The 27,175-nt window shown below is 43.7% G+C and overlaps 1 protein-coding gene across 1 annotated transcript; it reads right to left on the bottom strand.

The window, feature by feature from the left end:
- Positions 1-25: 25 nt before the first annotated feature.
- Positions 26-18,311, bottom strand: LOC145805702 (uncharacterized). The gene is made up of 3 exons (XM_082900883.1): positions 18,262-18,311; positions 2,836-3,691; positions 26-130 (listed from the first exon to the last, which is right to left on the bottom strand). Exons 1-3 carry the CDS (start codon positions 18,309-18,311, stop codon positions 26-28), a joined length of 1,011 nt encoding a protein of 336 aa, XP_082757009.1.
- Between the last annotated feature and the right edge of the window lie 8,864 nt (positions 18,312-27,175).

The following is a 27,175-nucleotide window of genomic DNA, read 5'->3' as shown; positions in this document are numbered from 1 at the left end:
CCCCTGTGCTGGCGATTGACTCAACCTAATAGGGGCCATCCCAGTTGGGACCTAGCTTTCCGTCGGCAAGGCTTCTAGTAGCGGGAAGAACTTTCTTTAGGACCAATTCTCTGGGAATATAACGTCGCAGCTGCATACGTTGATTATATGATTTATCAAGCTACTGCTGATACCGCGCCATAGACACGAGGGCTCGATCTCGGCATTCTGCAATCATAGTTAGATCCAAAGCTAACATCATGTCATTACAGCCCAAGTTGAAGACCTTTGTTTTCAGAGTGGGTAAGCCAATCTCCAGGGGGATAATTGCCTGAGTTCAAAACAAAGGGCGAATGGCGTTTCCCCAGTAGACTACCTTGGTGTAGTGCAATGAGCCCACGACACACTGGGGAGCTCTTCAACCCATCTGCCTTTAACTTTCTCCAATTATTCCTTGATACTGTTCAAAATGGCTTTGTTGAAGGCTTCACCTTGACCATTGCTCTATGGATAAGCTAGGGTGGAGAAATAGGGCCGAATACCATACGTGCTGCACAACTCTCGGTAGACGCCACAATCAAACTGGGTGCCGTTTTGTGAGATAAGTGCTTTTGCAATGCCGAATCATGTTATGATATTTCTCTATACGAAACGCTTAACATCAATTTCTCGAATGTGCATTAGTGTTTCCACTTCGACCTATTTTGTGAAGTAATCTGTCCCGACAATCAAAAATTGCTTGTTGCCCGGGGCACGAGGTAATGGTCCAACATTGTCAAGTCCCCATTGGGTGAACAACCAAGGACTGGTGATAGAGCTTAACTCTTCAGCAGACAAATGGGTTAAAGGGGAGAACTTCTGGCACTGTTCACATTTCTTGACGTAACACTCGGCATCAGCTCTCATTGTCGGCCAATAATACCCCTGTGTCATAGCTCGATGAGCCAAAGAGCGCGCGCCAAAATGGGCACCACAACTACCTTCATGTATTTCAGTCATGAATTCCTCGACTTTATCCAGATGGACGCACTCTAGGTATGGACCAGAAAGGGAATTTTTGTAAAGCTTTCCTCGCGAATCTAAGTAATATCGCATGGCTTTGTTTCGCAGTTTGTGCGCTTCTTTCTTATCCATCCAGAGCTGTTCAGAATATAAGAATGTAGTGATAGGGTCCATCTAACTTGGACCTGATTCTCTTATATTGATTTGAATTGACTCAAAGGGGCCAATGCTCGGCTTAGGGATGAATCCTACTTCAATTGTCCGTTTAATTTCTGAGTTGATGGCGGAGGCTAGGCAGGCCAGGGCATCTGCATGTGTGTTCTAATCCTGGGTTATTTGATTTAGTTCATGATGGTCACATTTTTCCAGCAAAGAATTTGCCATTTTCATGTAAGCTGCCATACGGTCATTTTTGGCAGCGTATTCCCCCTTCAATTGGTTGATAACTAGCTTTGAATCATAGACGATAAGCAGACGCCGAGCACCAAGGAGATGTGCATTCTATAAGCCGATTAACAAGGCTTCATATTTAGCCTCATTATTCGATGCATCGAAGCCCAGTTTGACAGCCTGCTTTATTATTGCCCCGTCGGGAGACATGATAACTACGCCCGCCCCACTGCCACGTTGGTTGGATGATCCGTCACAATACAACTGCCAAATGTCCCCAACATAAATTCTCCAATTCGGCTTAGGTTGAATTTGACCAGACTTAAAGTTGGCGAGGCATCCAATAAATTCGGCCACCAAGTCGGCGAGCACTTGCCCCTTGATTGAGGTTCTAGGCAGAAATTGAATATCATACTGGCCGAGTTCGTGAGCCCATTTTGAAAAACGCCCTGATGCTTCTACACTACAGAGTACTGACTGGAGGGGGTAGTCCGTTGGTACCCCAATGGTATTCCCCTGAAAGTAATGCATCAACTTTCTTGCCGCCATAACGAGAGCAAGGACGAGTTTTTCCAACGGAAGGTAACGTGTTTCGGCGTCAACCATTGCCTTGCTCACATAATAAACTGGAAACTGCTCCCCAAGTTCTTCCTTTAACAGAACGACGCTAACGGCCCAGTCAGAGACTGCCAGATATAAAATGAGCGGATCACCTACCGAAGGTGTTGTCAAGAATGGAGCTGATCAGAGGCAAGTCTTTAAACCGTCCAAAGCGGCTTTGCACTCGGGGGTCCATTCAAAAGCTTTACCCTGCCGAAGGGTGTGAAAGAATTGTCGGCAGCGATCTGTGGAACGACTGATGAACCTATTGAGTGCGACGACCATCCCCATCAGTTTTTGGACCTCTTTGACCAATCGAGGAGAGCCGAGTTCTAGAATTGCTGTGATTTTCCTTGGGTTGGTTTCGATTTAACGGTGGTTAACAATGTAGCCAAGGAATTTCCCGAATCCAATGCCAAATGCGCATTTGGAAGCGTTGAGCTTCATTTTGTATTTGCGAAGAATGCCGAATGTCTCTTCCAGGTCGGCTAGATGAGTTTTCTCTTCTTTGGACTTGACCACCATATCGTTAATCTACACTTCCATAGTATGGCCGAGTTGCCCCTTGAACGTGGCAGTGACTAGTCTTTGGTAGGTTGCCCCCGCATTCTTCAGCCCAAAAGGCATGACCTTATAACAACAGGTTCCTCTTGGGGTGAGGAATGCAGCTTTGTCTTGGTCCTCCGGATGCATAGAAATTTGATGGTAGCCTCTGTATGCATCCAGGAAGCTCATACGTTGATGATGTGCCGTTGCATCTACAAGTTGGTCAATTCTGGGGAGGGAAAAGCAATCTTTCAGACAAGCCGTGTTTAAGTCCGTGAAATCCACGCAAACATGCCAAGTTCTGTTTTTCTTCTTTACCACCATAGTATTCGACAGCCAGGTAGGATAGGTCACTTTGCGGATTGCCCCAGCATCAAGTAACCGGTCAACTTCTTCAACAACGGCAGCAGTGTGTTCTGTAGCTGACCGCTGACTTTTCTGAATAATCGGCTTACATCTGGGATCAACGTTTAAGCGGTGCTGAGACACAGATGGATCCACCCTTGACATCTCATATGGTGACCATGCAAATACATCAAGATTGTTGAGTGAAAAGGAAATTAGCTCCTGCCTGTCTACTTTATTCAGGGAGGCGCCGACCATGAAGAACTTGTCTGGATTCCCGTCAATTTCAACCCAGTCCAGGGCTCTGGTTGGCTTTTCACTTGGGAGCCGCCCAACATCGTCTAGGCTCTCTTGATCCGGCACCTCAATTGAATTGACCTCCAGCTCTCTTGGTGTCTTTTTGGCAAGAAGATAACATGCTTGTGCCGATTTCTGGGAACCTCGAATTTGCTCAGTGTCGCGATCAGTCAGAAAGTGAAGTAGTTGATGATATGTGCTTGGCACGACTTGCATGGCATGTGGCCAAGTTCGTCCCATGATGAGAGTATACGGCAAAGGAAGCTTGACAACCAAAAATTCCACATCCACCGATTGGGAGCTCGCCTGAACTGGTAGTGTGATCTTACCCAACGGATATTCTGGATTAGCGTTGAAGCCGAATAAAGGATAGGGTGCTGGAGACAGGGCCGACTCAGTGAAGCCGAGTTTGATGAAGGTCTTGTAGTATTTAACTTTCGAAGTACTCCCCTGGTCAATGAGAACGCATTCAACAGTGAATCGGTTTACGCGTAGTTCAATGACCAAGGGGTCAATGTGGGCGAGCGTTATGCTGACCAAATCAGAATCATCGAAACTTATACTCGTAGCTTCATGGGGCCGTTTCGATGGTGTGATTTACTTTTGGGGGTTAGGATGCGATTGAATTTTATGTACGACGGATGCCATCGACAAGCTGTATATCATATGGATTACACCGAGTGGAGGTGAATCCTGCCGTAAAGCAACTATGTTGGTTGAGTTGTTCTTTCGGATGTGTTGCTTAAGCCGACCGTCTTGTACCAACTTCTCAAGGTGATCTTTCAAAGCATAACAACTGTCGGTATCATGACTGTGGTCTTTGAGATATTCACATCACCTATCCCATCTCCTCATGCGGGAGGTCCCACCGTCTTCGGTGGCCATTTGAAGAATAAAAAATGTTGAACTTTAGACATGACTGTGTTGATCGGCTCTGACAACTTCATATATTTCTTGTCCTCGCGCCTTATGTGGTTGCTATCCACTTGAAGTTGTTCATTAGCTCGGTGTTGGCATTGGTCGTTTGATCGGTGCGAATCTCATCTTTTGTCTCGTTTAGTCCGATTTTGTGGTTCAGGGCTCCGCAATGGTACAAAATTTGTCGATTGAACGATTTTTGATGGGGCCGTTTTATGGCCTTGTGCCTGGCTTTGACCCGCAGGGTGTCATCCTCCATTTTGCAGTATTCCTCGACTTTCTTCATTAGCGACCAGACTGTTTTGGGGGGCCTTCTGGTCAAGGAGCTGCGAAGGGCAATATCCAGATGCAAACGCATTTAAAAGGTGGTGATGGCCATGGAGTCATTGCAGGCATCATCTACGAGATTAAAGCATTCCCAATAGCGCGCCGAATACGCTCGTAGGGTTTCCCCTGGTTGGATTTGCATTTCCTAGAGAGAATCGGCCTGTTTTGGCTGGACCTCATTAGTGATGAACCGTGCCTTGAAGGATTTTTGGAGTTGATGGAAGCTCTTAATCGATGCCGGTTCCAATTTATAATACCATTTGACGGCCAACGGTCCCAAACTGCTCGGAAATATTCAACACATGAGGGCCTCGTTGTTTGTATGTAGCGTCATGGCTTGCTTATAGTGTCGGATGTGATCAGTGGGGTCTGATTTTCCATCGTATGGGGTGAACGATGGAGCTTTGAACTTTTTGGGTAGTACTGCCCTTGTGATCCGTCGCACAAAGGAGTCATGTTGGTCCTCTTCATCTAAGTCATTTCTTCTTCACTTATTCCGTGCATGCGGACTCCCTTTAGAAGAACTAGAGATTTCGACTCGTCCCTTCTTTTTGGATTTTGGGAATGATGAGTCAGAATCACTGCCACTATCTTGTCTCTGAGTTTGACGTCGTCAGCCATCCTTTCTCAGAGGTCATCCCAGATCTTGGCGCGTGGCCTGTTGGGATTTTGCCACCTCCAAGGCCAAATCCTGTCGATGACGCTCATCCTCTGCCATCATGTTTTCCAACCTCTGTTCATTCTGCTTCGCCTGATCCATAATTGCTTGCATTGTCTCATGTGCTGATGTCGAGGTTGAGTCTAAGTTCAAGGCCCTTCGTGCGGTAATGTTCTCTGGCCCAAGCATGTTGCTTGGAGTGGTATCATCTCATGGCGTAAGGTCGTCAGCGACTATCGGAGGACCTTTCGTCACGCTCGCCATGGATATACTGGAGTATTCCCACAGACGGCGCCAATTGTGGAGAAGTGGTTTGGAAATACTCTTTGGATCCAGTAGGATGCTCATGATCCTCAGCTAGTCACCTGAAAAGGAATGAACACTTCGGTCGGGGGTGCCGGAAATAGCACTCCGACGGTTAAGTCAGTGTATAGTCTGTTGGTTACTTATAGCTTAAGTTAAACTTACTTGTTCTCGCATACCTTTCTTTGGCTAATGCTCCTCTATTTATATTTTTCTTCTGGGCCTCAGGATCGGGCCCACCCTTAATCCATTGTACGTTTATGTATTCGGCTTTAGTTTGACTTATTCCTCAGCCGATTAATATATTCAGCTTTGGGTCATCCAGGATGAAGCCGAGTACAAATTCCATCAGTGTCTGTCCTCATACCATTATTCGGCTTTATTGCCCCCATAGTATCCAGCTCCCATAATAATAATAATAATAATAATAATAATAATAATAATAATAATAAAAACAAAAACAAAAAAAGGAATCTCAGTTAGGAGTTTAATTTTTTAATTTAAAAATTGTTGATCAGTCATTAAACTTGCAACTATTAAGATATACAAAAATGATGACAGGTTATCTAACAAAGATATACATAACAAAGAAAAACGCGAGAATGATGATTACACTCGTTATATACTGAATGCTCTATCTAATCATCCCCTTAAGAAGATAGCAAACAGCCATATTATGATTGTCTATTTGCTTTAGTTTCCATTGGCCTTCTGGCCAAAGCAGAGGAGAACAAACCTACTTTGCCATGTTCACCAACTAATAGATTATATTTGTAAAGTTTTCTTTACTTCTTTTCACCAACTAAGAAAAGAGACATGAAACCATATAAATCATGAAACGATATAAGTTCACCAATAGTTGTCTTTACTTCTTTTACATGGCGGGACGTGATTTTTAGGGGAAAAGAGACCCGAGAGAGAGAGAGAGAGAGAGACAGAGAGAGAGAGAGAGAGAGAGAGAAGGCAATGAATTAATGGCAACAACAAAGATGAGAGGGAAAATAGACCATATAAAATGTCTTAACCATGAACAACAACAAATAAAGCCAATCCCCAAAGATATCTTATTGGCACTTCCAAACACAATCAAACTCCAATCAAAATTGAGTGAATTTCTATAACAAAGCTAATTAATTCGAGAACTTGACCCATTTCAATGAAGCATCTTCTGAAACACATCTCATTACTATTTTTTTTTTTTGCAATTATTCACCAGTGGTAATCAATACTGATGTGGAAACCAATACTGTGGATACAAACAATAGTGAAACCAATAAAGGGTTGTTTGAACATAGGAAACAAAACCAATAGAAATGAAGGGATGTTTTATTAGTGATTTTTTCTTTTTATTTTTATTTTTTACATGCCCACCTTTGTTAGGTGGTGGTGTAACCCTTTTGGTGTTGAATTCTTGGTCAAGCCTAGGCCTTTCGACATTGGGACAGTCCTCTTTCTGAAAGTCACCACTTCCACTTGGTCTTCTCTTTAAAGGAACAATATTAGCATCTTCGACTCCTTGGCACACAATAACCAAATTCTCAACTTGGAGTGTTCTATTTTATGCCCCAAAGACATCCACATCAGCTTCATCTTCTTCCTCTTTCACTGGTGTTCTGTTTTGTGCCACACAAACACCACACCAATATTAATTATTGATTTCAAACAATAGAAACCAGTAATAATAATAATAATAAATGTAGTGAAATCAAGCTACAACAAAACTGCAACCAAACTACAACCAAATTGCAAAATTAAGACCAAGCCAAGCCTTGAATTCAAACTTCAGCCAAAATTAAGACCAACCAATTATTCACATCAAACTTCATCTTCTTCCTCTGTCACTGGTGTTCTATTTTGTGCCACACATGCTTTATTCACATCAGACACCACATGCTTTATTCATTTCAAACAATAGAAACAATAGAAACCAATAAAAAAAAATGTAGTGAAATCAAGCTACACAACCAAACTATAACCAAACTGCAAAATTAAGACAAAAACACAAACTGCAAATTAGAGAAAAACACAAAAAATCAACCCATTGCCTCTATTTATTTTATATAAGTCTTTTCGTAAATAATTAAAAAGCCACAAAAAATAAAATAAAATAAAATAAACAATTTCCAAACAAACCCTTAGATGAGAGAAAAGAAACAATATCATCAAAATATATTTTTATAAGTGTCAGTGTGTTTTTTTTTTCTTTCCCCCCTCTATATCTGAAGGAGTAGTTTTTTCTATGTGTTCTTTTATATTTTCTCCAAAATTCAAAATGAGGGTTTTCGAAGAAACTAATCTCTCTAAACAGATAATATATACTAAGAGAAACACTGTACATATACAACCCTGTACGTCCATTGTTGTAAAAAAACCATGGATCCATAATCATATATATACATACATATTGGAATCATATATATACATATATATAATACGTATTGGAATCATATATAAAATTATATGTATAACACACAAATGCACACAGATATTGGCTTGAGAGAGAAAGTGGGTAACGGTAACTGGTGCAGTAGATGGTGACGCTCTGACCAACTTAGGCCAACTCCAGGCGCGCTTTTTTTTCATTTCACTCCTCGAAGAAGAAGGGATGTGTAGATACCTCATTTTTTAACTAGCCTTGACACTTGGGCTCTCATTTTTGAGTTCCTGATGATGAAAATGAGATAGCGTAGTCGCATTTCCTCCTCTTTTTCCCATGTGGCATCTATCCCATAGTGTTCTTTCCATTCCACTTTCACTATTGGGATGGACTTGCTTCTCAATTGTTTCACTTGCCGATCAACGATTCGTTCCAGCCATTCAGCGTATTCCATATTCTCATCAATAGTTACTCGGTGATAGTCAATCACATGAAACGAGTCTCCGAGGTAACCCCTCAACATCGACACGTGGAACACATTATGTATTTTCTCAAATCCCGGTCGCAAAGCAACTCTATAGGCAACTCGACCAAGCCTTTCCAAAATCTGAAACGGCCCAATGTAACGGGGCGACAACTTGCCCTTCTTCCCAAACCTGACTTGGCCTTTCATTGGAGACACACGAATGGACACATGGTCACCGACCTCATACTCAAGAGGTCTTCTTCGAACATCCGCATAGTTCTTTTGTCGGTCCTGAGCTGTCTTGAGCTTTTGATGGATAGTCTTGATTTTCTCAAAAGTGTCTTGCACAATTTCAGACCCAAGCAAAGCTCTATCCCCGACCTCTGTCTAACAAATAGGTGATCTACACCTCCTACCATACAAAGCCTCATATGGTGCCATACCGATGCTGGAGTGGAAGCTGTTATTATAAGTAAATTCTGCAAGTGGCAAATAGTATTCCCAACTCCTTTGAAAATCCAAAGCACACATCCTAAGCATATCTTCCAAAGTCTGTATTGTTCGTTCCGATTGCCCATCTGTCTGTGGGTGGAATGTAGTACTGAACCTCAATTCTGTTCCCATAGCTTCCTACAAACTCTTCCATAATCTAGATACAAATTTCGGATCTCTATCCGACAGAATGGATACCGAAACTCCGTGTAAACGGACAATCTCATCAACATAAATAGTAGCCAATCTATAAGAATTAAACGTGGTTCTAACTGGCAGAAAATGTGCAGATTTAGTCAGTCTATCAACTACAACCCAAATAGAATCCATACCTCGCAAAGTCCGAGGTAGGCCAACAACGAAATCCATAGTCACATGCTCCCACTTCCATTCAGGAATTGGGAGAGGTTGCAGTAGACCGCCTAGTTTCTGATGTTCGGCTTTAACCTGCTGACACTAAAGGCACTTGGACACATATTCCGCAATTTCTTTCTTCATTTTAGGCCACCAATAGGTTTGTTTCAAATCTCGATACATTTTATTGTTACCCGGATGCATAGCAAACACAGATTTGTGGGCTTCATCTAAAACCCTCTTCTTTAGTTCCGGAATATCTGGGACACACATTCGGTTTCAGAATTTCAACACTTTATTTTCAACGCCGAACTCTGCTTTCGGACTTGTCTCAAATTCATCAATCACTTTCCTGAGGAACTCATCCTCTTTCTGTTTCTGCTTGATTTCATCAATAATCGCTGGCTCGGCTGTAATAGCGGCTATCAATCCGCCCTGTTCGCACATTACCACTTCGATTTCAGATTTCTCAAAATCTTGCAAGATTTCTCTCTGTTCAGTAAGCAAACAAGCCGTACTTCCCGTCGATTTTCTGCTCAAGGCATCAACAACTGTATTAGCTTTCCTAGGGTGGTACTGAATCTCAAGATCATAATCTTTTATCAGTTCCAGCCATCTCCTTTGTCGTATATTCAACTCCTTCTGCATGAAGAAGTATTTCAGACTTTTGTGATCCGTGTAAACTTCACACTTTGCCCCATACAGATAATTCTGCCAAATTTTCAAAGCAAAAACAACTGCGGCTAGTTCTAGGGCATGTGTTGGATAACTCTTCTGGTGCAGTCTCAACTGTCAGGAGGCGTAAGCAATAACCTTTCCGTTCTGCATTAACACACAATCCAAACCTTTATAAGATGCATCACTGAAAATCACAAAATGTTCCGTACCTGAAGGTAGTGTCAAAATTGGTGCGGTGGTCAATCTTGTTTTCAATTCATGAAAGGCTGATTCTCTTTCATCGTTCCACTCAAAAGGTTGCCCCTTGCATGTCAGTTGGGTAAGAGGCACAACTATTTTTGAAAAATCCTTCACAAACCTCCTGCAGTACCCAGCTAAACCCATAAAACTGGGAACTTCTGTTACATTGGTCGGTGTAAGCCAATTCACAATTGCCTCTATTTTCTGTGGGTCCACTGAAATCCCTTCTATGTTGATCACATGCCCTAAGAAAACAACTTTATCCAACCAAAACTCACATTTCTTTAGTTTAGCAAACAATTTCCTTTCCCTAAGTATTTGCAGGACAGTTCTCAAATGCTATTAATGTTTAAATCTATCTTTAGAGTATATCAAAATGTCATCGATAAAGACTACAACAAATTCATCAAGGTAGGCCTTAAAAATACGGTTCATTAAGTCCATAAATGCTGTCGGAGCATTAGTCACTCCAAATGGCATAACAAGAAACTCAAAATGACCATACCTTGTTCTAAACACTGTTTTGTCAACATCTTCTGCCTTTACTTTCAACTGATGGTACCCGGACCTCAAATCAATCTTGGAAAACACCTGTGATCCCTACAACTGGTCAAATAAATCATCAATACGGGGTAGGGGGTACTTGTTCTTTATCGTTACCTTATTCAGTTCCCGGTAATCGACGCACAAACGCAAAGTTCCATCCTCTTTTTCACAAATAATACTGGTTCACCCCAAGGCGAAGTGCTAGGTCGGATAAACCCTTTGTCAAGCAGGTCTTGCAACTGTTCTTTCAATTCTTTCATTTCGGTAGTAGCCATTCTGTAGGGAGCTTTAGAAATAGGTTGGGTGCCTGGCATAGTCTCAATTGTAAACTCTATCTCCCTGTCTACCAATTCCCCTGGCAATTCATTTGGAAACACATCCGGAAATTCTCTAACAATAGGGATATCATTCAATTTAACATTCACAGATTGTTCAGTCAACACATAACACAAATAACCCTGGCACCCTTTCCTGATTAGTTTACATGCTTTCATTGCAGATATTAAATAAGGTGGAGGCACTACCCCATTTCCCACAAACACAATCTCATTCTGTTCTGGCGGTTTAAACACAACCCGTTTTGTCACACAATCTATGGTGGCACAATATTTGGTCAACCATTCCATGCGCAAAATTACGTCAAAATGTCTAAAGTTCAAGGGCAGCAAAGCTACATATAGGATAGCATCCTCAACACACATCTCACAAAATCGGTATATAGATTCACACAACACAGATTCCCCAGATCGAGTAGATACACATAGCAAATATGGCAGTAATTCTAAGGGTCTATTCAGTCTAGATGCAAATGCATATGTCACAAAAGAGTGTGTGGATCCAGAGTCAATTAACACAAAAGCATCCTGATTACATATAGAAATAGTACCTGAGACAATTGCGTTGGCATTCCGTGTATCGCCCCGAACAAGCGCAACAACCCTCCCCTGTCTCACGGTATCCCCGGTGGTAGCGGATCTCAAAGTGTTTCCTGGCTTTGGGATCGATGCAGTGGAACTAGCAGCTTTCTTTCCTCCATTTTGATTACAATCTCGGGCCATGTGCCCTTGTTTACCACACTTGAAACAGGCCCCTAACACACGGTAACAAACCCCACAGTGCCTTTTGCTGCAAATGTTGCACATGGGAGATGTGTCTTGGGAAGAATTCGAGGTATTTGAGGAGCCCGTGTTTTTCTTTTTCAGAAACTTCTTCTTTGAAAAGAAGCCTTGTCTTTTGTTGCCTTTCCATTCTATTGTTGGCTTGGCTTGTCTAGCTATGTTGGCCTCTGATATGATGGCCCTGTGTAGCACTCCAATGTATGTTTCTAGCTTTAAGACATTCACTCTTTTAAGGATGTCACTTCGAAGCCCACCTTCAAAATGTCTCGCCTTCTTATAGTCTGTATCAATCACATGTGGCGCAAACCTGGCCAATTCAGTGAATTTGGCCTCATACTTAGCCACTGTCATACTGTCTTGCTTTAATTCCATGAACTCTGCTACTTTCCTATCCCGAACACATTGCGAAAAGTATTTATGATAGAAAATTTCCAAAAATTTTGCCCAATCAGTATCTTTGTAATTCTCACGCATTAACATCCACCATCTTCATCTTCTTGCTTCGTCTTCTAGCATAAAGGCAGCTAGAAGCACTTTCTGTGTATCCGAACACGGGAACACTTCAAATAGTTTTTCGATGCCGAGGACCCAAGGTTCAGCTTTCAAAGGATCCAATCCACCATGGAATTGTGGTGGTTTCATTTTCTTGAACTCTTTGGTGAGAGCTATAATTCGGTCGTCATTCTGATTATCTGGCACAGGTGGTGCCGGAGGTGGAGGTGGCGGATGTGGTTGCTGCCACTGTTGTTGCCACTCCTGTTGCTGTCTCAAAGTTTCTGCAATTTCCTGTATCAGTCTTTCCATTCTGTCCAGTCTGGCAGTAGAAGATTCCTCTATCTCATCACCTTTTGTTCTCACCATCTGATTAAACTTGCATTATATTTTGCACAGAAGATTTGCAAGTACACATATATTTAAGGGTATGCATATTCAAACAAATTGCAATGCAAACAAATCATAACTTATAACACATAGTTGTTCATATGAAAACATTTAAGCATATACTTGATGCTTTCAGATTCAGACTTATCACATGAATGCATCCTAGATCTTTTCTAGACGCTTATTGCTCATTTGGACAAGCGCGTGAGTTATTAACTCATGCTCTGATACCATTCTGTCATGACCCGAACCCGCCCCTGTGGGTTAAGGACATAACCGGCCAGTAATCGTGAGATTACCTATGGCCTTAAACCAAACCAAACGTATTTTAACAGAGTTAATGGGGGCCAAACGGAAGCAATTTAAAAACTTTATCCTTAGAGCTGTGCTTACGTGGCACGTCAAACAAGTCATACATATAAACATTAATAACTCACAACAGAATTAAAGTATCAAAAAGTTCTATACAGACAGGATCATCCAAAACTAAGTCAACCTGTGAACTATATACAGACATATACAAAGGCTCCGCCAACGTGACAACATAAAATAAAATAACAAAGGTGAAGGGGAGTCTCATGCGTGAGACACATAGACTGACTTTCCAAAACTCGATTGTTCCACACAGACTTCACTGGGGTTTGGTCTGGACCTCTCTTGGCTCACCTACAAACACATGAATGAGCGTGAGCGGAAGCCCAGTGAATAATACCAAGGAAAGAAAATACATTGGAACATTATGCATCAGACGGCCTTTGGCCCAATTCATTCATGTCAAACTGGCCTTGGGCTCTTTTCGAACATTTATATCAGTGGAGACGCGCCCTTGGGCCCCATGCTACAGTTCGGACTCGGTTTGTGTGTCGGTTCTTAATCTGATCACACAATGTGCAATGTAAGATCGATAAATCACCAAAGAGTCCAAATCTGGCAAATCATTTTGGAAAACAGATTTTTTAGAAAGAAGTGCCAAACATGGACTGCTTTGCCAGATACATAGTCGCCACCTAAATATTTTATTTTGGGAGAATTTAGGAAACCCTGACTCGTTGCCTAAGGCCACGTGTCCGTCATCACCAAAGTTGCCTCGGCTCGGGAACTTGGGTACGATTGGGGAAGGTCAGCTATGAGCACCCCCACTCACCTGATCCGAAGTTCGGCCTCAACTAACCATGATATCTAGTTTTGAAAACGTTATGTGTTCTTATTCCAGTTATTAGCCTAATCTTACAATGTGATGTGCACAACACAAAAGTATAGACTAGATCGCCTAATTTGGAACAAAGCATCGCATATCCGTTTGGTTGAAAAACAATTTGAAATTTGCTGCTCGCAAGTAGGCTAAAACACGGATTTCAATGAGTTGTTCCAACTCAAACAATCCAACCTTCACCCACAGGCATTCAGGTAGTTCATATCACATAAGCATATAGCCACATGATAAGCATGTTGTCATGTTTAACATTCACACTCATGCGAGATGCTAAAGCATAAAAACACTCATAGTGTACTCCAAGCCAAAACAAGAAACTAGTTAGTAATCATGCATGAACCTAGTTCATGCTAAAGTGGCTAGTGCATCGCATATAAAATGCCACTAGAATAGGCTCGGCTAATCTATGGATGGCATGTGAAATGTGACAGATAGCATATATTCAAGTTAGATTTGAAATACTATGCAGTTAGCAGGATGCGCCATGCCTGGTGCATGCAATACTGATGAATGATGCACGCATGCATAGCATAAGGTATGCCAAATTGAATATGCCCTAATACTAACCATCAAAAGTAGGTAAGTAAAAGGGAGAAAGAAGTGGGGTTGGAAGACATGCACACACACACCCACACTTATTCCACATTCACCCTCGCTCGGAGGGACCAAAAGAATAATACAAATTAATTAACCTACAAGCTAATTAATTAATTACAGACCAATTAACTAGTTAAGCAATTTAACTAAGCTAATAAAGCGATAAAACCTCTTCGGGAAGAGGGCCCAATGCACGTATGCTCGGTTCCGCTTGGAAACCCACCGCCATGCACAAGTTGCCTCTGGTTTCACTGTTTTCCTCCTCTAAAGACTGCAGAAGTCCCAAGGTACACCCTTTGAACACTGGAAAATGCCACCGACCATGAGGAATGGTCACCGGCCAATGGTAAGTGGTCATTGACCATCTATAAAGCCATCGGCCAGAAATGGATAGCCGACCGGCACTAGAGATGGCCGACCAGCCATATCTTCCTACAAGAACCTGTTTTGACAGCAGCAGAGGGCAAAACAAGGCATGCCAATGCATGTTAAAGCAATGTTTGTACCACGACACCCCTTATCATCTTTATGACTCAAAGGGGTATGGTACTCGATTCTCGGACCACCAATTGCGCATTTCAATGCGTGATGGCCCGAGAAACCAAGTTGTGCATTTTGGTGTGGAATGAAATGTACATAAACAAACAATGGAGGCCCAACCTCTATCATAATCAATTTAAGAGGCAAGGCATGCATGCTTAGTGAAATGCAACCTAAGCATGCAAGCTAAACATGCAACATGAGGATGTAAACAAGCATGCTAAGATGCAAATATGTAACAAGTATGCAAGTTAATAAGCATGCAAAGATGTAATGTGAACATGCAAACATGCAAGACATATTACATGTTAAGCAATCAAAACAAGAGGAAATGCATGCCAAATGCAATGTGATTCAAACGTGCAACACATGCGATAGGCCAAGTATGTAACAACATGCAAGGCTAGCATGCAACGACATGTCAATGAGGGTCTTAGAATAGTTTGGGCAGCTCTCAAATAAGCCCAAAACAGTGGCCGAATGCTAAGGAAATGAAGGCCAAAACACACACAAACATGCATGCACACATGGTTCAAAACTTAAGCATCAAAGAGCAACTTTTAAGCACACTTAAAAGGGAAAAACATGGACATATGGCATGCACACTAAGCTCTGAAAATCATGTTATAAAGGTGCCAAACCAAGTAAACAAGACAAGCCAAGCATGCAACAATGTCCAAGACTCAAGAGGGGGCTTAAACCAAAGCTATATGAAGCAAGCCCCAAAGGGCGAGGAGGACCTAAAACAGGTCCAATGTAGGTCTAAACAAGACCAAAGACGCACCTAGATGGCATCTAAATGGTCTAAACATGGAAGCATACATAAAGGTTCAAACATGGAGCATAAGACACAAGCCTTTTAAAGCATTAAAGGGGCATCAAATGCAAGCATACAAGCATACCACAAGGACTGAAATGATGCTATAAGTGGTGCCAAACCACTGAAACAAGCAAGTAAAGCATGCTAGAGGGGTCAACACTGAAGGCTCACAAGGGGGATTACATGGTGGCTATACAAAGCAAAGCATGGATGACCCGAGCAACCAAAAACAGACCTTGGGCATGCTAAAACATGCATAAAAGCTTCACAAAGCTAGGCCAAAACAAGTAAGCATGGTGGTCTAAATGCTAGGCACATGTTAAGGCAATTCATGGCATTACAAGACAAGTATGCTAAGCATGCATGGTGTGTCAAAACCAATTGAAAACAGTGCTATATGATGGAAAAATAAGCCCAAATAACACTTAAGGCATGGCCAACATGCACTTAAACAAGATGCTCACACATGAGGCTAAAATGGCCAACATTGAAGGCAACAAGGAGAGCGGATGACCCTCTCCTTCTTAGGACCTAAAAGCACCATCCCCACCACTGAAATTCCTCTGGATTTCAGTGGTGAGGAGGCCCAAACTAGGTGGTCCCGGAGCTCACCAAAAGAGCACAAAATGGGGGCTAAACAAGGCCTAAGAGGGGTCAAACAACCCCAAACAACAAAGTGACCTTGAACAACTATTTAGAGCACTCAAAAACAAGACTTTTATTAGTTATACAGAAAGTCTAAAAACAGATGCAAGGTAGGTTAAAAGACTATGCAAAAATGGGGAATAAAGGGCCAAAGTTCTTACCCTTGAAGACTTTCTTCATGAAGAGCACTCCAGCTGCTTCCTCAGGTCCAAACCAGCTCCAAAACTTCAAGACCAACCTATTGGCTCCTCAGAAACCAAGGTAAGGTGTAGAATTAGGTGTTTGTGCACAAAAATAAGAACAAACACACACAAAGGCAAAGGAGAGGGAGATATAGAGATAGATAGATACACTATGCAAACCCTAATCTCAGAGCTCTCTCTTGAACTTCTGGAACCCTTGAGGAGGGAGGAGAAGGTCTCCCTTTATAGAGGATCACTCTTGCAAAGCTTACAAAACAAGCTAAACAAGAGTGAAATCCCTCCATACACGTGTATGGAGGGGGTGCACAGCTGGCACAAAATACCTACCAAAAGCAGATGCATAGTGGTCGGCCAGCCAAAAATGCCAAATTGACCAAATAAATGGCCGACCGACCAAACAGAGTGCCGACCGACCAAACATTTGGCCGATGGCAACAAAACAATGGCTGGTGGCCTCAAGGTATGGCCGGTGAGATGTGGGGATGGCCATCAAGCCATTCCCTGCTCCTCAAAAGCAAAACACAAGTGTTTGGTGCAAAACCAAACACAAAACAGGCAAGTCGAGAGGTCTTGAGGCAAGGCGCGTGGCCGAGACCTCCGAGTACCCAAGATGAACACGAACATCAATGATCACTGAGTGTTCAAACGGTGACGTCCAAATCTTGAGGACGGTCAAAAATGGGGTGTCTACAATCAGACTGGCCTTTTTGGTCTTATCAAACTTTCGTATCAGACTGGCCTTTCGGCCCTTCCAAACTTGTCATATCAAACTGGCATTTAAGCCTTTCAAACTTGTCATATCAAACTGGCATTTAAGCCTTTCAAACTTGTCATATCAGACTGGCATTTACGCCTTTCAAACTTGTTATGTCAAACTGGCATTTAAGCTTGTCAAACTTGTCATATCAGACTGGCATTTAAGCCTTTCAAACTTGTCATATCAGACTGGCATTTAAGCCTTTTAAACTTCTCATCTCAAACTGGCATTTAAGCCTTTCAAACTTGTCATATCAAACTACTATTCAAGCCTTTCAAACTTGTTACGTCAAACTGGCATTTAAGCCTTTCAAACTTTGTCCACCATTCAAAATTAATGAACTTTACAAAACTTACATAAAAGTAAGCAATTGAACAACAATATCTATTTTAGATATTACTCTAAGTGATCGGCTTTTGGATTTGCCCTGGAGCTTGACCCTACACATTACATAACACATATGGGTCACAATTAATTTAATTCGTTCTTTAATTCACATCTTCCTCTTTTGGCTTCATTCTTATCACTTTAATTCAATTACAATGCTCAAGTATGCCTAAGAGTGATTAGAAGTGAAAGAGGACGGAAAATGAAACACAGAACGCGTAAACAAAATTTCAGAAAACAGGGTCCCCGCTCGAGCGTGGACTTCCCCGCTCGAGCGGACCCGTAAGGCCTGTAAAAGTACTGGTTGCATCAAAAATACGCTTGAGCATGAATTAGGGCACTCGAGTGAAAGGCATGTTTAAATAGCTCCCCCGCTCGAGCGTGAATTACCCCGCTCGAACGGAAACCAAGTCTGCAAAAAGTACTGGGAGCACGTATTTCCCGCTCGAGCGTCCATTAGCCCGCTCGAGCCGACATCAAAGTTCTAGGTTTCCTAGATTGTGTTCTTGAGTTTACCTCGATTTCTGTGCCCTTTTCGGACTTCGACCTTTCCGGCCATTTTTCACCCTCCAAGGGTTTACTTTTCGGTTGACTTCTCATATTCTTGCCCGGTTTTCACTCTTCCGGCCATTTTTGCGCCATTCTCGAGATCACGGAGGACATTCCAGGTGGTGGGGCTCCCCTGGAGATAGATATGGACCCAGAGGCCAAGCTCTTGCCGCTTCACAATCGGTCGTTCGATCCGGTAACCGACAAACCGGCGATTCATGTGTTGCCTCCAGACGGATTTCGCCAGTTCAGGAGTTTTGACAGGAGGGTGCCACCAGAGCTGCTTCTGCCCGAGCCAGAGACGCACCTTTCATACGGCGCTTTCGAGGTATATTCTTCCCCATTTCATTTTCTGCAAAGTAGAATACCTAACTGCCATAGTCGATTCTGCCTTTAACTGTTTAATCCGGATAAACTGATGTACTATATACTGTAGTTGACTGTGAACACACCTGCATTCAGTATCTATTTGAATTGGAACACGCGCACACACACTGTATTTTCCCTGAACCACTCAAACGCCCTAACACATCATACACTGTAGTTCACTACGAGCACACCGGCACCCAATGTCTGTTTGAATCTGAACACGTGCACACACGCTATATTGTTACCAATTCTGAATGCTCTTCAAAACTGTATATTGAATATTGCTTCGCATCTGTTTGCTTTTAAATACAGGGGGATTCCCATGCCTTCCGGGGGTATGAGAATGTTGCTACCCGCGGATGGTACATGGAGCTACCGGACGTAGTCCGTCACATTGTCGACCAGGCCAGCTTCGGCGCCTTCTGCAGGGGACTCCCACGCCTTACCGTGAGTAGGCCTCTTCTTGCCGCTCTGGCGGAGAGGTGGTGGCACACCACCGACTCCTTCCACTTCTCTGCCACGGGAGACATGACGATGACTCCCTATGACTTCTCAATGCTCACCGGCATCGGGGTAGGGGGTGATCTGATCCCCTTTGACATGGACATGGACGAGTGGGAGGCCGCTCAGATGTACTTGCTTGGCGACCTACCGCCTCTTGCTCGTCCAGGCTTTGTCAGATACTCGTGGTTCGAGGACTACTTCCGGATTCAACCGGCTTTAGCTAAGGAGACACCAATGGCTCAGGAGGAGGCAGAGCGGTATGCACGCGGCTTTTTCATGTTCTTATTGGGGATAACCATCTTCGCCGACCGGGTGAACACCATTCCTCTTTGTCTGCTAAGCGCTTTAGTGGACATCACACGGATCTTGCGCTACGACTGGGGTGGGGCAGCCTTGGCCACACTCTATGGATACATGAGCTCATCCTCCCGGTGCAGTGGGCAGTTGCTCGGAGTCTACTGGCGGGCTTGGGAGGTACATTTTCTTCCTCTTTTACATTTCTGTTTTACATTTTGCATACTCTGTACACTGCATACACTGCGGTCTACTTCACGTTGACTGTATACTGCACCCACGATACATATATAATCTGCTTTACACTGATTGTACACTGCACACACTATACATTCTGCAGAATACGCTGCACGATACACGGTTCTGCGATTTCTACTTCATTCTGCATTTTGCTTTATCTGATAAGCATACTGATATTTGCTCTGTAGTTGTGGGTCTATGCCTACTTCCCAAGGCTTGCGCCAGTGCCCGACGAGGAGACTCCCCTCGGCGTTCCATTCTCTCGATGCTTCGATATGAGATGCGTGCGGAGACCCCGGGAGACGTTCATATTCTTCCACCGTTACTTCGATACCATTATCGCCGCAGAGGTATTTTCAACTTTTGAGTTTATTTCAAGCTTCGCTTTGCACTATATTTTCAATAACAGTAGATAACTGACTGCATATCATTTTCAGATCACCTGGCAGCCCTGGGCTCCATTGCCAGCTGCGATTCAGGAGCGGTTTGCTGGTGCTAAGGAGTCCGCCCGGTTCAGGCTTCTATTGGATGGCCCGGTCTGTCGGGCTTGGTACCTAGGCAAGCGCTTCCTGTGCCAGACCTTAGTTTTACCAGAGCAGATAGTTCCAAGTCCACCTCCTACCCACACAGAGAGGTACCCTGGAGGAGATGGCTGATTACACGATCGGTTGGGATACGAAGGGCTTTAGGGACGAGGGCGACTACACAGAGTACGTCCAGACCTACATCATGCGGCCTTTGAGCAGTGGCCGTCGAGCTGAGAGAGAGAGGCCAGCGGCGTCGGCGGCTGGGGCAGGAGCGGGAGCAAGAGCGCCGAGGTTGGCTCGGGTCCGTGACAGGAGTGGGGCCCGGAGAGGACAGGGGGCTAGTTGGCTAGCGCTACCCACGATAATGACATGCCGAGGGCGGGGTGGGGAGACCTATCAGATCCCCTTCGCTCCCCCTCCGGCTGATCACGAGTTAGTCGGGTTCTACAACTTGCCGCCGGTATGTACTATTGCATTTTGCATCTTGCATTGTCATTCCATTTCATTTGATGTTTCGCAGAATACTGATGTTTCTAACACTTTTGTAGGCTTCCTCCGAGTACACTCGTCAGTCCCTGGAGCTGACCGCCTCTGTGATGGGGATGCTCTAGCGGAGCCTCGACCTGTTGGCCATTTACAATATTCTGATATGTTCTTCTGACCACAGTCTCAAACCATACATAAACCGTTTCACATAATCTGATGCATCGCACTGTCAACACAACACTCGATACACAACCCTCACGGCATCTGATACACTGTAGCCCACAGACTATTGACAGCATTACTCATGGCATTCATACACTGCACTCAGTCACTGTATTTTCAACCGACACACTGTTCACAGCATTCATACACTGTACTCATACACTGCATTCTGTACTGATACATTGCTCACGACAATCATACACTGTACTCACACACTGTATTCGACATTCATACCCTGATTTGCGTAGCATACTGATGCGTTTACCATTTGTGCTTTTCAGCCTCCATTCCAGATTTCTACTGCAGGAGGTGCTCCAGCTGGGCCTTCTGTTCCTGTCCGAGATGGTAGAGTATATCCCCGCACCAAAGCGGGGCGCACTCATGATGGGAGTAGCTCACGGGCACCAGTTCCCGATGACGATGAGTAGGAGGCCGAGGTAGAGACGGAGGCAGAGTCGTCCGAGGAGGAGGCCGGAGATGGCTCGGGCTCAGATGACGGTGCTGATGACGATGCTCCTGGACCTTCATCCAGGAAGAGGACGAGGACAGACCCGCTGGCCTGAGATGATCGATGCTGATCCAGATTTTTGTTGCTTTTCTTCTTTTGTTTGTACTTTTCTTTTTTTGCTGGTAGCTTGAGTACCTTGTTCTACCGCGGGCAGGTTTTGTTTTCTCCAAAGCTATGTACTTGAAAAATGGTGAAATGAAACAAACTTTTTGTCTCAAAAAGTGTTACATTGGAACATTTCGTACATTGCATCACATTGCGTCATATTACACTTCAATGTAAATGAGATTGATCTCCTGTCTGAAAATCAAACACTTGTATTGTAATAATCAGATAATGAACCGGCCAACAGCAAAACAACTCAAACAACCCACTGATCATTCTGAACACTCGGCTCGTAACACAGTGCTTAGTTTAATCAGCATACAGCCCATACACACAGCTCATACAATGCGCTGCTTATTCTGAAAACTGCTCATTCTGAACTCATGGCCCATAACACAGTATTCTTAGTTCATTCTGCACACGGCGAAAACAGTCCAAATCTGAAAAGACGAAATACAAAGGTAGAATCGGCAGAAGTTGAAACACACTCAGATGTAATTCGGAACCCATATGTTCACTGTTTCCAAGTGACCCAGGTTGAACCCCTGCAGTTTTACAAAAGAACCAAACCTGTTTTGCAGAAAATGTGGAGAATAGCACAACACTCTGAGCACAAAACGATTTGAGAAAAAGGTTTTCAACCGGGTATTGAGCCTACGACTGAACACAGTGAAAAAGACTCAATAACGAAAAATAAAAGGTAAACAACCTAAACAAAACGAGACACGCTCGGAACCGACTCAAAACAAGAGTTGAGGTAAACAAAACAAAAGACACGACACACAGACGTGCTACAAAAGACAAGAGACCTCTGATCACGAGGAGCCAGTTTCTTCGAGTATTATTTCCCACCCTTCTTATTTGTGATTCTCACATCACTCGGCCCTCAGGCTCAGTTTTTTCTCTCAAAACCCTTCTGCTCACTTTTCTTTCATCGCACATCTCTCTGTTCTTCAATCTCTCATTTTTCATCCCTCCCCAGATGTGGTCGGTGAATAAACAAGAGGTTGTGGATTCATGCCCAACACTATTAGCTCTCAGCTATTTCCTCCGGTGACGTTTAGTCGATGTTTCAGATAAGGGAGTGGAGTATCTTGATCCATTCTGGTTCGCGCTTCACACTTGGCTCAATACCTCGTTGCTCGGAGGTTGAGAGAGCTTTCAACCCTTGAATGACAGCTTCAGCTGTGCCCTTGTTGGCAAGTATGCTGGTGATGGGGGAAAGACAGGAAGCCTAACTCAACTGTGCCCTTAGTTCATCATTTTAACCATTTTTTTTTTCTTTTGGTTTTCTACTAAAACAATTTTAACCAAAATGAGAGTTAGATTAACATACTTGTTCAATTTTTGATTTGAAAATCATGTAACTCGGGCTATGAGCACTGAAAATTTTCCCTTTTTTGGGTCCAAGAAATGGTCCAGTTTGGAAAAGATAGAATAATTTTCGCGAAAATTAGTCAACCTCAGTAAAAATTTTCAAAAACCATTTTTGCAAAGGGCCACTGCTCAACGAGCACGGAACCTACTCTCGAGATGCACAACCTCGGATCGGAGGCAATGGAAAATTGCCCCTTGTCTCAAAGGGCACAGCACGACAACGGAAAATTGCCCCTAGTTTGGATGGCGACTTATGGCAACGAAAAGTTGCCCCTTGTCTGGATAACGTCACAGCATACTGTAGTTAGTCCTCATTAGTGATGATCGCAACCGAACTCTCGGATACAGAGAAGACGAGATGGTCAAAACCAATATATGGACACAGTCACTTTGAAAGTGTTGGTGGCTGGACTTCAGGATGAAGTTGCCTACGTATCCCAAACATGGGAATGAAGCCTTACGTAGTTCCGGTTTGGGTTCACTCGTGTATTAACCCACACCTTCTACGCTCTAACTTTTGCAAAGGCCGCCCTTTGCGGGTTTTCAACCTTGCGAGCTTTACTCTTCTTTTCTTTTCAATTCTTTTTTTTTCATTTTTGTATCTTTTCATTCCTTTTTCTTTTTTTTCTTTTTTTTTTCATCTTTTCTCTTCTCTTTTCTTTTGCATTTTTTTCTCTTTTTTTGTATTTTTCTCTTGCTCTAACTTTTGCCTGGGTCGCCCTTCCGGGTTTTCGGCTCAGCGAGCTTCTCAAAGGGTAAAAGTGTAACAAGTCCATGCCAAATGGTTTAAGGGTTTTGAAGCCATCCGTATCCAGGAGAGTGGCTATTGGATTGATTTGCAGAAGGATCCATCTTCGACTCTTCAAGCACATCAGACATTTTTGCCCCTAGTTCGAGGGGCGCTTCTGATTTAGCTTCGCAAGCTTCTTCTGATGAGGTCTGATCTTCTTGATTTGACTTTCTTGGCCTCTTGTTCGAGGGCTGCTTCAAATTTAGCCACGCAGGCCTCATGTTGTAGTTGACCGTTGAACATTTTGAACTAAGGTCCCAGGTTTGAAAGCAAGGGCTCAAGTCTTGAGGCTGACAGCGATCCTAAGCTGCACAATCTCAAGAGCGATTCCACACAGGTCTTCTCAGGACTGCGCAAAACATTTTTTGAAAATTTTTAAGAAAGCGACTAATCGCTCGCGCTGAAGACAGTGCGGAACCAATCTGGATCAAGCCAGGGTCCTTCTCAGTACTCACGTTAACAAACATGATCTCAATCATTAAGGGCTTAGCATGCCTCTCTTTTTCTTAATTTGATCAAATTTTTGCAAAACCCGAGGAATTCCTTCCTCTTCGTTTTCATCACCGCAGTGTTCAAAAAGTTTTGAAAAACTTAGGTCAATGCAATGAGTTTGGGGTGCAGAAGAGTAAGTGAGATGCTCCGCCATTTCATTCAAATCCTTTGGCACAACTAGCTCAAGGTAGTAATAAACACGGAAAACATGATAGCCGCAGCCGTTTCATTCAGATTTCCCTGGTTGCAACTGGCTCCACAGCAGAGACAGACTAAAAAAGAAAGCAAAAAGATAATTACAAAACAAAATGGTGCTCGAGGCAACAACCCCGGAATCACCTTACATTTTGTACAGTGGGACTGACTCGATACAACAAGGCAGACCTTTGAGCAAAGAGACTAACTCAAGACAATGAGATAGATTCAAAACAAAAACAAAGAACTGACTCAAAACCCAAGCCAGAAATTACAAAACTACATTCGCAAATGCTCAAAACAGTGCGTGCCAAACGCCACATTTGAAATACACCGAGCGTCGCCCGCAGGTGGTCCAACCCCTGATCACATACTTGTAGTATCCTCGAAGTCCAACAACTCAGTGGTAACAGACTTTGTTGAGGTGGGTGGGAGGATGACCTCATTGTCGATCAAATCTTACACTTCGTGGTGAAGGCGGAAACAACCGTTGGTGCTGTGACCGGTTTGCTGGTGGTACGCGCAGTACAAGGCAACATCATGTGTGAGAGGAAGATTCTTCGGGAGCGGTCGAGGCTCGAGGGGTTTAAGATGCCCCTTTTTAGCCAAAATTTGAAATGCCCTAGACAAAGGCATGTAGAGGGCATGAAAGACTCTGCGCCCTCGAGGCAGATACTTCGAAGTCTGAGGATTCTTGCTAGACGCACTAGCGAAAGGTCGGTAGGCACTGCCTTGGCTTTCTGATCTTTTCCCGGTGTAGGATTGGGAGCAGAAGGAACTGTTCTGGCATGACGGGGCCTATCTCGATCTTCCACCTGTTTTGAACTGCCTTCGGTTGGGGTGGGGAAAGCATCATCCACAGTCTTAGCCATGACTGCGAGTACTCGTTGCTTATTGAACCCCCCGGCTTTCAAAGCCTTGACTACCCACCACAGTTGTTCAGCGGGATCAGCATCTGTTCCCACTTTATTCTTACCTCTAGCCTCAGCCTGATCGAGGGTTTGGGTTGCTATATCAGGGCGGAACCCGGTCGTTGATGACATGTCATTGCCATAGCTAGAGACAACCTCAGGTTGGCTGAGCTGGATCACAATTCGCCCGAGTAGCGGGGGCTCCTGCAGTACAAAATTCCCAGCATACGATGTGGTTGGTGGCGAAGCCGACATTCCGTAGGCCAGATCGGCCACAGATCTCTGGAGGTCGCCGATCATTCCCATCAATTCAAACGTGGTGGGCTCACGAGCTTGAAACAACTGGGGCATCTAGATCGGGTGTGCGACAGGCGACCTGGGCGGATGCGGTAGATCAACATTGGTCTCATCCTGCAAGATGATTCCTTGGTCTAATGCGGCTGCCATAACCACAATTTCCTCTGAACTTTGCGTCATCATAAGTCTGCTGGACTGAACGATGACTGATGGATCAAATTTCTATCTTGCCTAAGTAAAGGAGAACACTGGCTATTCTGTACTAAATCTCTGAATTGAAAGAGAAAACACGCAGCATTTCGGCCCAATCAGAACAGACACAAGCATAGCTGAATAACTGTACTCTACTACTGATCACTGTTCCCCAAAATCACTGCCCCAAAAACTGAATCTGATACTCGTAGATATAATTGATTTCCCAAAACACGGATACTGATACCCTCAGGCCTAGTATTCGAACTTGCAAACTGACATGCGCATTCCTTGTAGAGATACACTTTAAAAACACATAGCAAGTAAATGAGAGCCAAAACACCCCTATGTTGGGGTAGGGTTTCCCTGTCCTATTTTGCCAGGAGCTAGGGTTTCACTACGCACGCAGCGGTTTCAAACAACCTATAATCGACTAAGCAACCTATTCTGGTTTCGAATAGTCACTACGGATTCCGATATGCACTAGGTCGAATAGTCAAAGAGGGTGCCCCGGTTAAAACCAGGGTTTGTGTTCCCATCGTGGCAGAGCCCGTAACCGATTAGCCTTATGGGACGCTTCTCAAAGCGAGCCTCCGGAAAACCATTCAGGAATAGCAGACGACAAACATGGTGTCCTAGGCACACCGATGCAAATGCAATGCAAAGAAACACATAAGTGTAGTCAAAAGAAGATATCATGAGTTCGAGTGAAGTTCTCTAACTCCCCAGCAGAGTCGCCAGAAACTGTAGGCGCGCCCTTGGGCCCCATGATGCAGTTCAGACTCGATTTGTGTGTCGATTCTTAATCTGATCTCACAATGTGCAATGTGAGATTGATAAATCACCAAAGAGTCTAAATCTGGCAAATCGTTTTGGAAAATAGATTTTTTAGAAAGAAGTGCCAAACATGGACTGTTTTGCCAGATACAGACTCGCCACCTAAATATTTTATTTTGTTGGAATTTAAGAAACCCTGACTTGTTGCCTAAGGCCACATGTCCATCATCACCAAAGTTACCTCGGCTCGGGAACTTGGGTATGATTGGGGAAGGTCAGCTATGAGCACCCCCGCTCGCCCGATCCGAAGATCGGCCTCTACTAATCATGATATCTAGTTTTGAAAACGTTATGTGTTCTTATTCCGGTTATTAGCCTAATCTTACTATGTGATGCACACAACACAAAAGTATAGACTAGATCGCCTAATTTGGAACAAAGCATCGCATATCCGTTTGGTTGAAAAACAATTTAAAATTTGCTACTCGCAAGTAGGCTAAAACACGGATTTCAATGAGTTGTTCCAAACAATCCAACCTTCACCCACAGGCATTCAAGTAGTTTATATCACATAAGCATATAGCCGCATGGTAAGCATGCTGTCATGTTTAACATTCACACTCATGCGAGATGCTAAACCATAAAAACACTCATAGTGTA

Source organism: Camellia sinensis, chromosome 13 (genome assembly GCF_055761805.1).
Source record: "Camellia sinensis isolate YWXY chromosome 13, ASM5576180v1, whole genome shotgun sequence".
Classification (NCBI taxonomy): Eukaryota; Viridiplantae; Streptophyta; class Magnoliopsida; order Ericales; family Theaceae; genus Camellia; species Camellia sinensis.
This window is presented reverse-complemented; position numbering and strand designations above follow the sequence as displayed.

Coding starts and splice junctions, on each gene's coding strand:
- LOC145805702 (XM_082900883.1), bottom strand. CDS start 18,311: ATGGCCGGAAGAGTGAAAACCGGGCAAGAATATGAGAAGTCAACCGAA. Junction 3,692..18,261: donor TATGAGAAGTCAACCGAAAA/GTAAACCCTTGG, acceptor TGATTTGGTCAG/CATAACGCTCGCCCACATTG. Junction 131..2,835: donor GGCTGTCGAATACTATGGTG/GTAAAGAAGAAA, acceptor CAACGTATGCAG/CTGCGACGTTATATTCCCAG.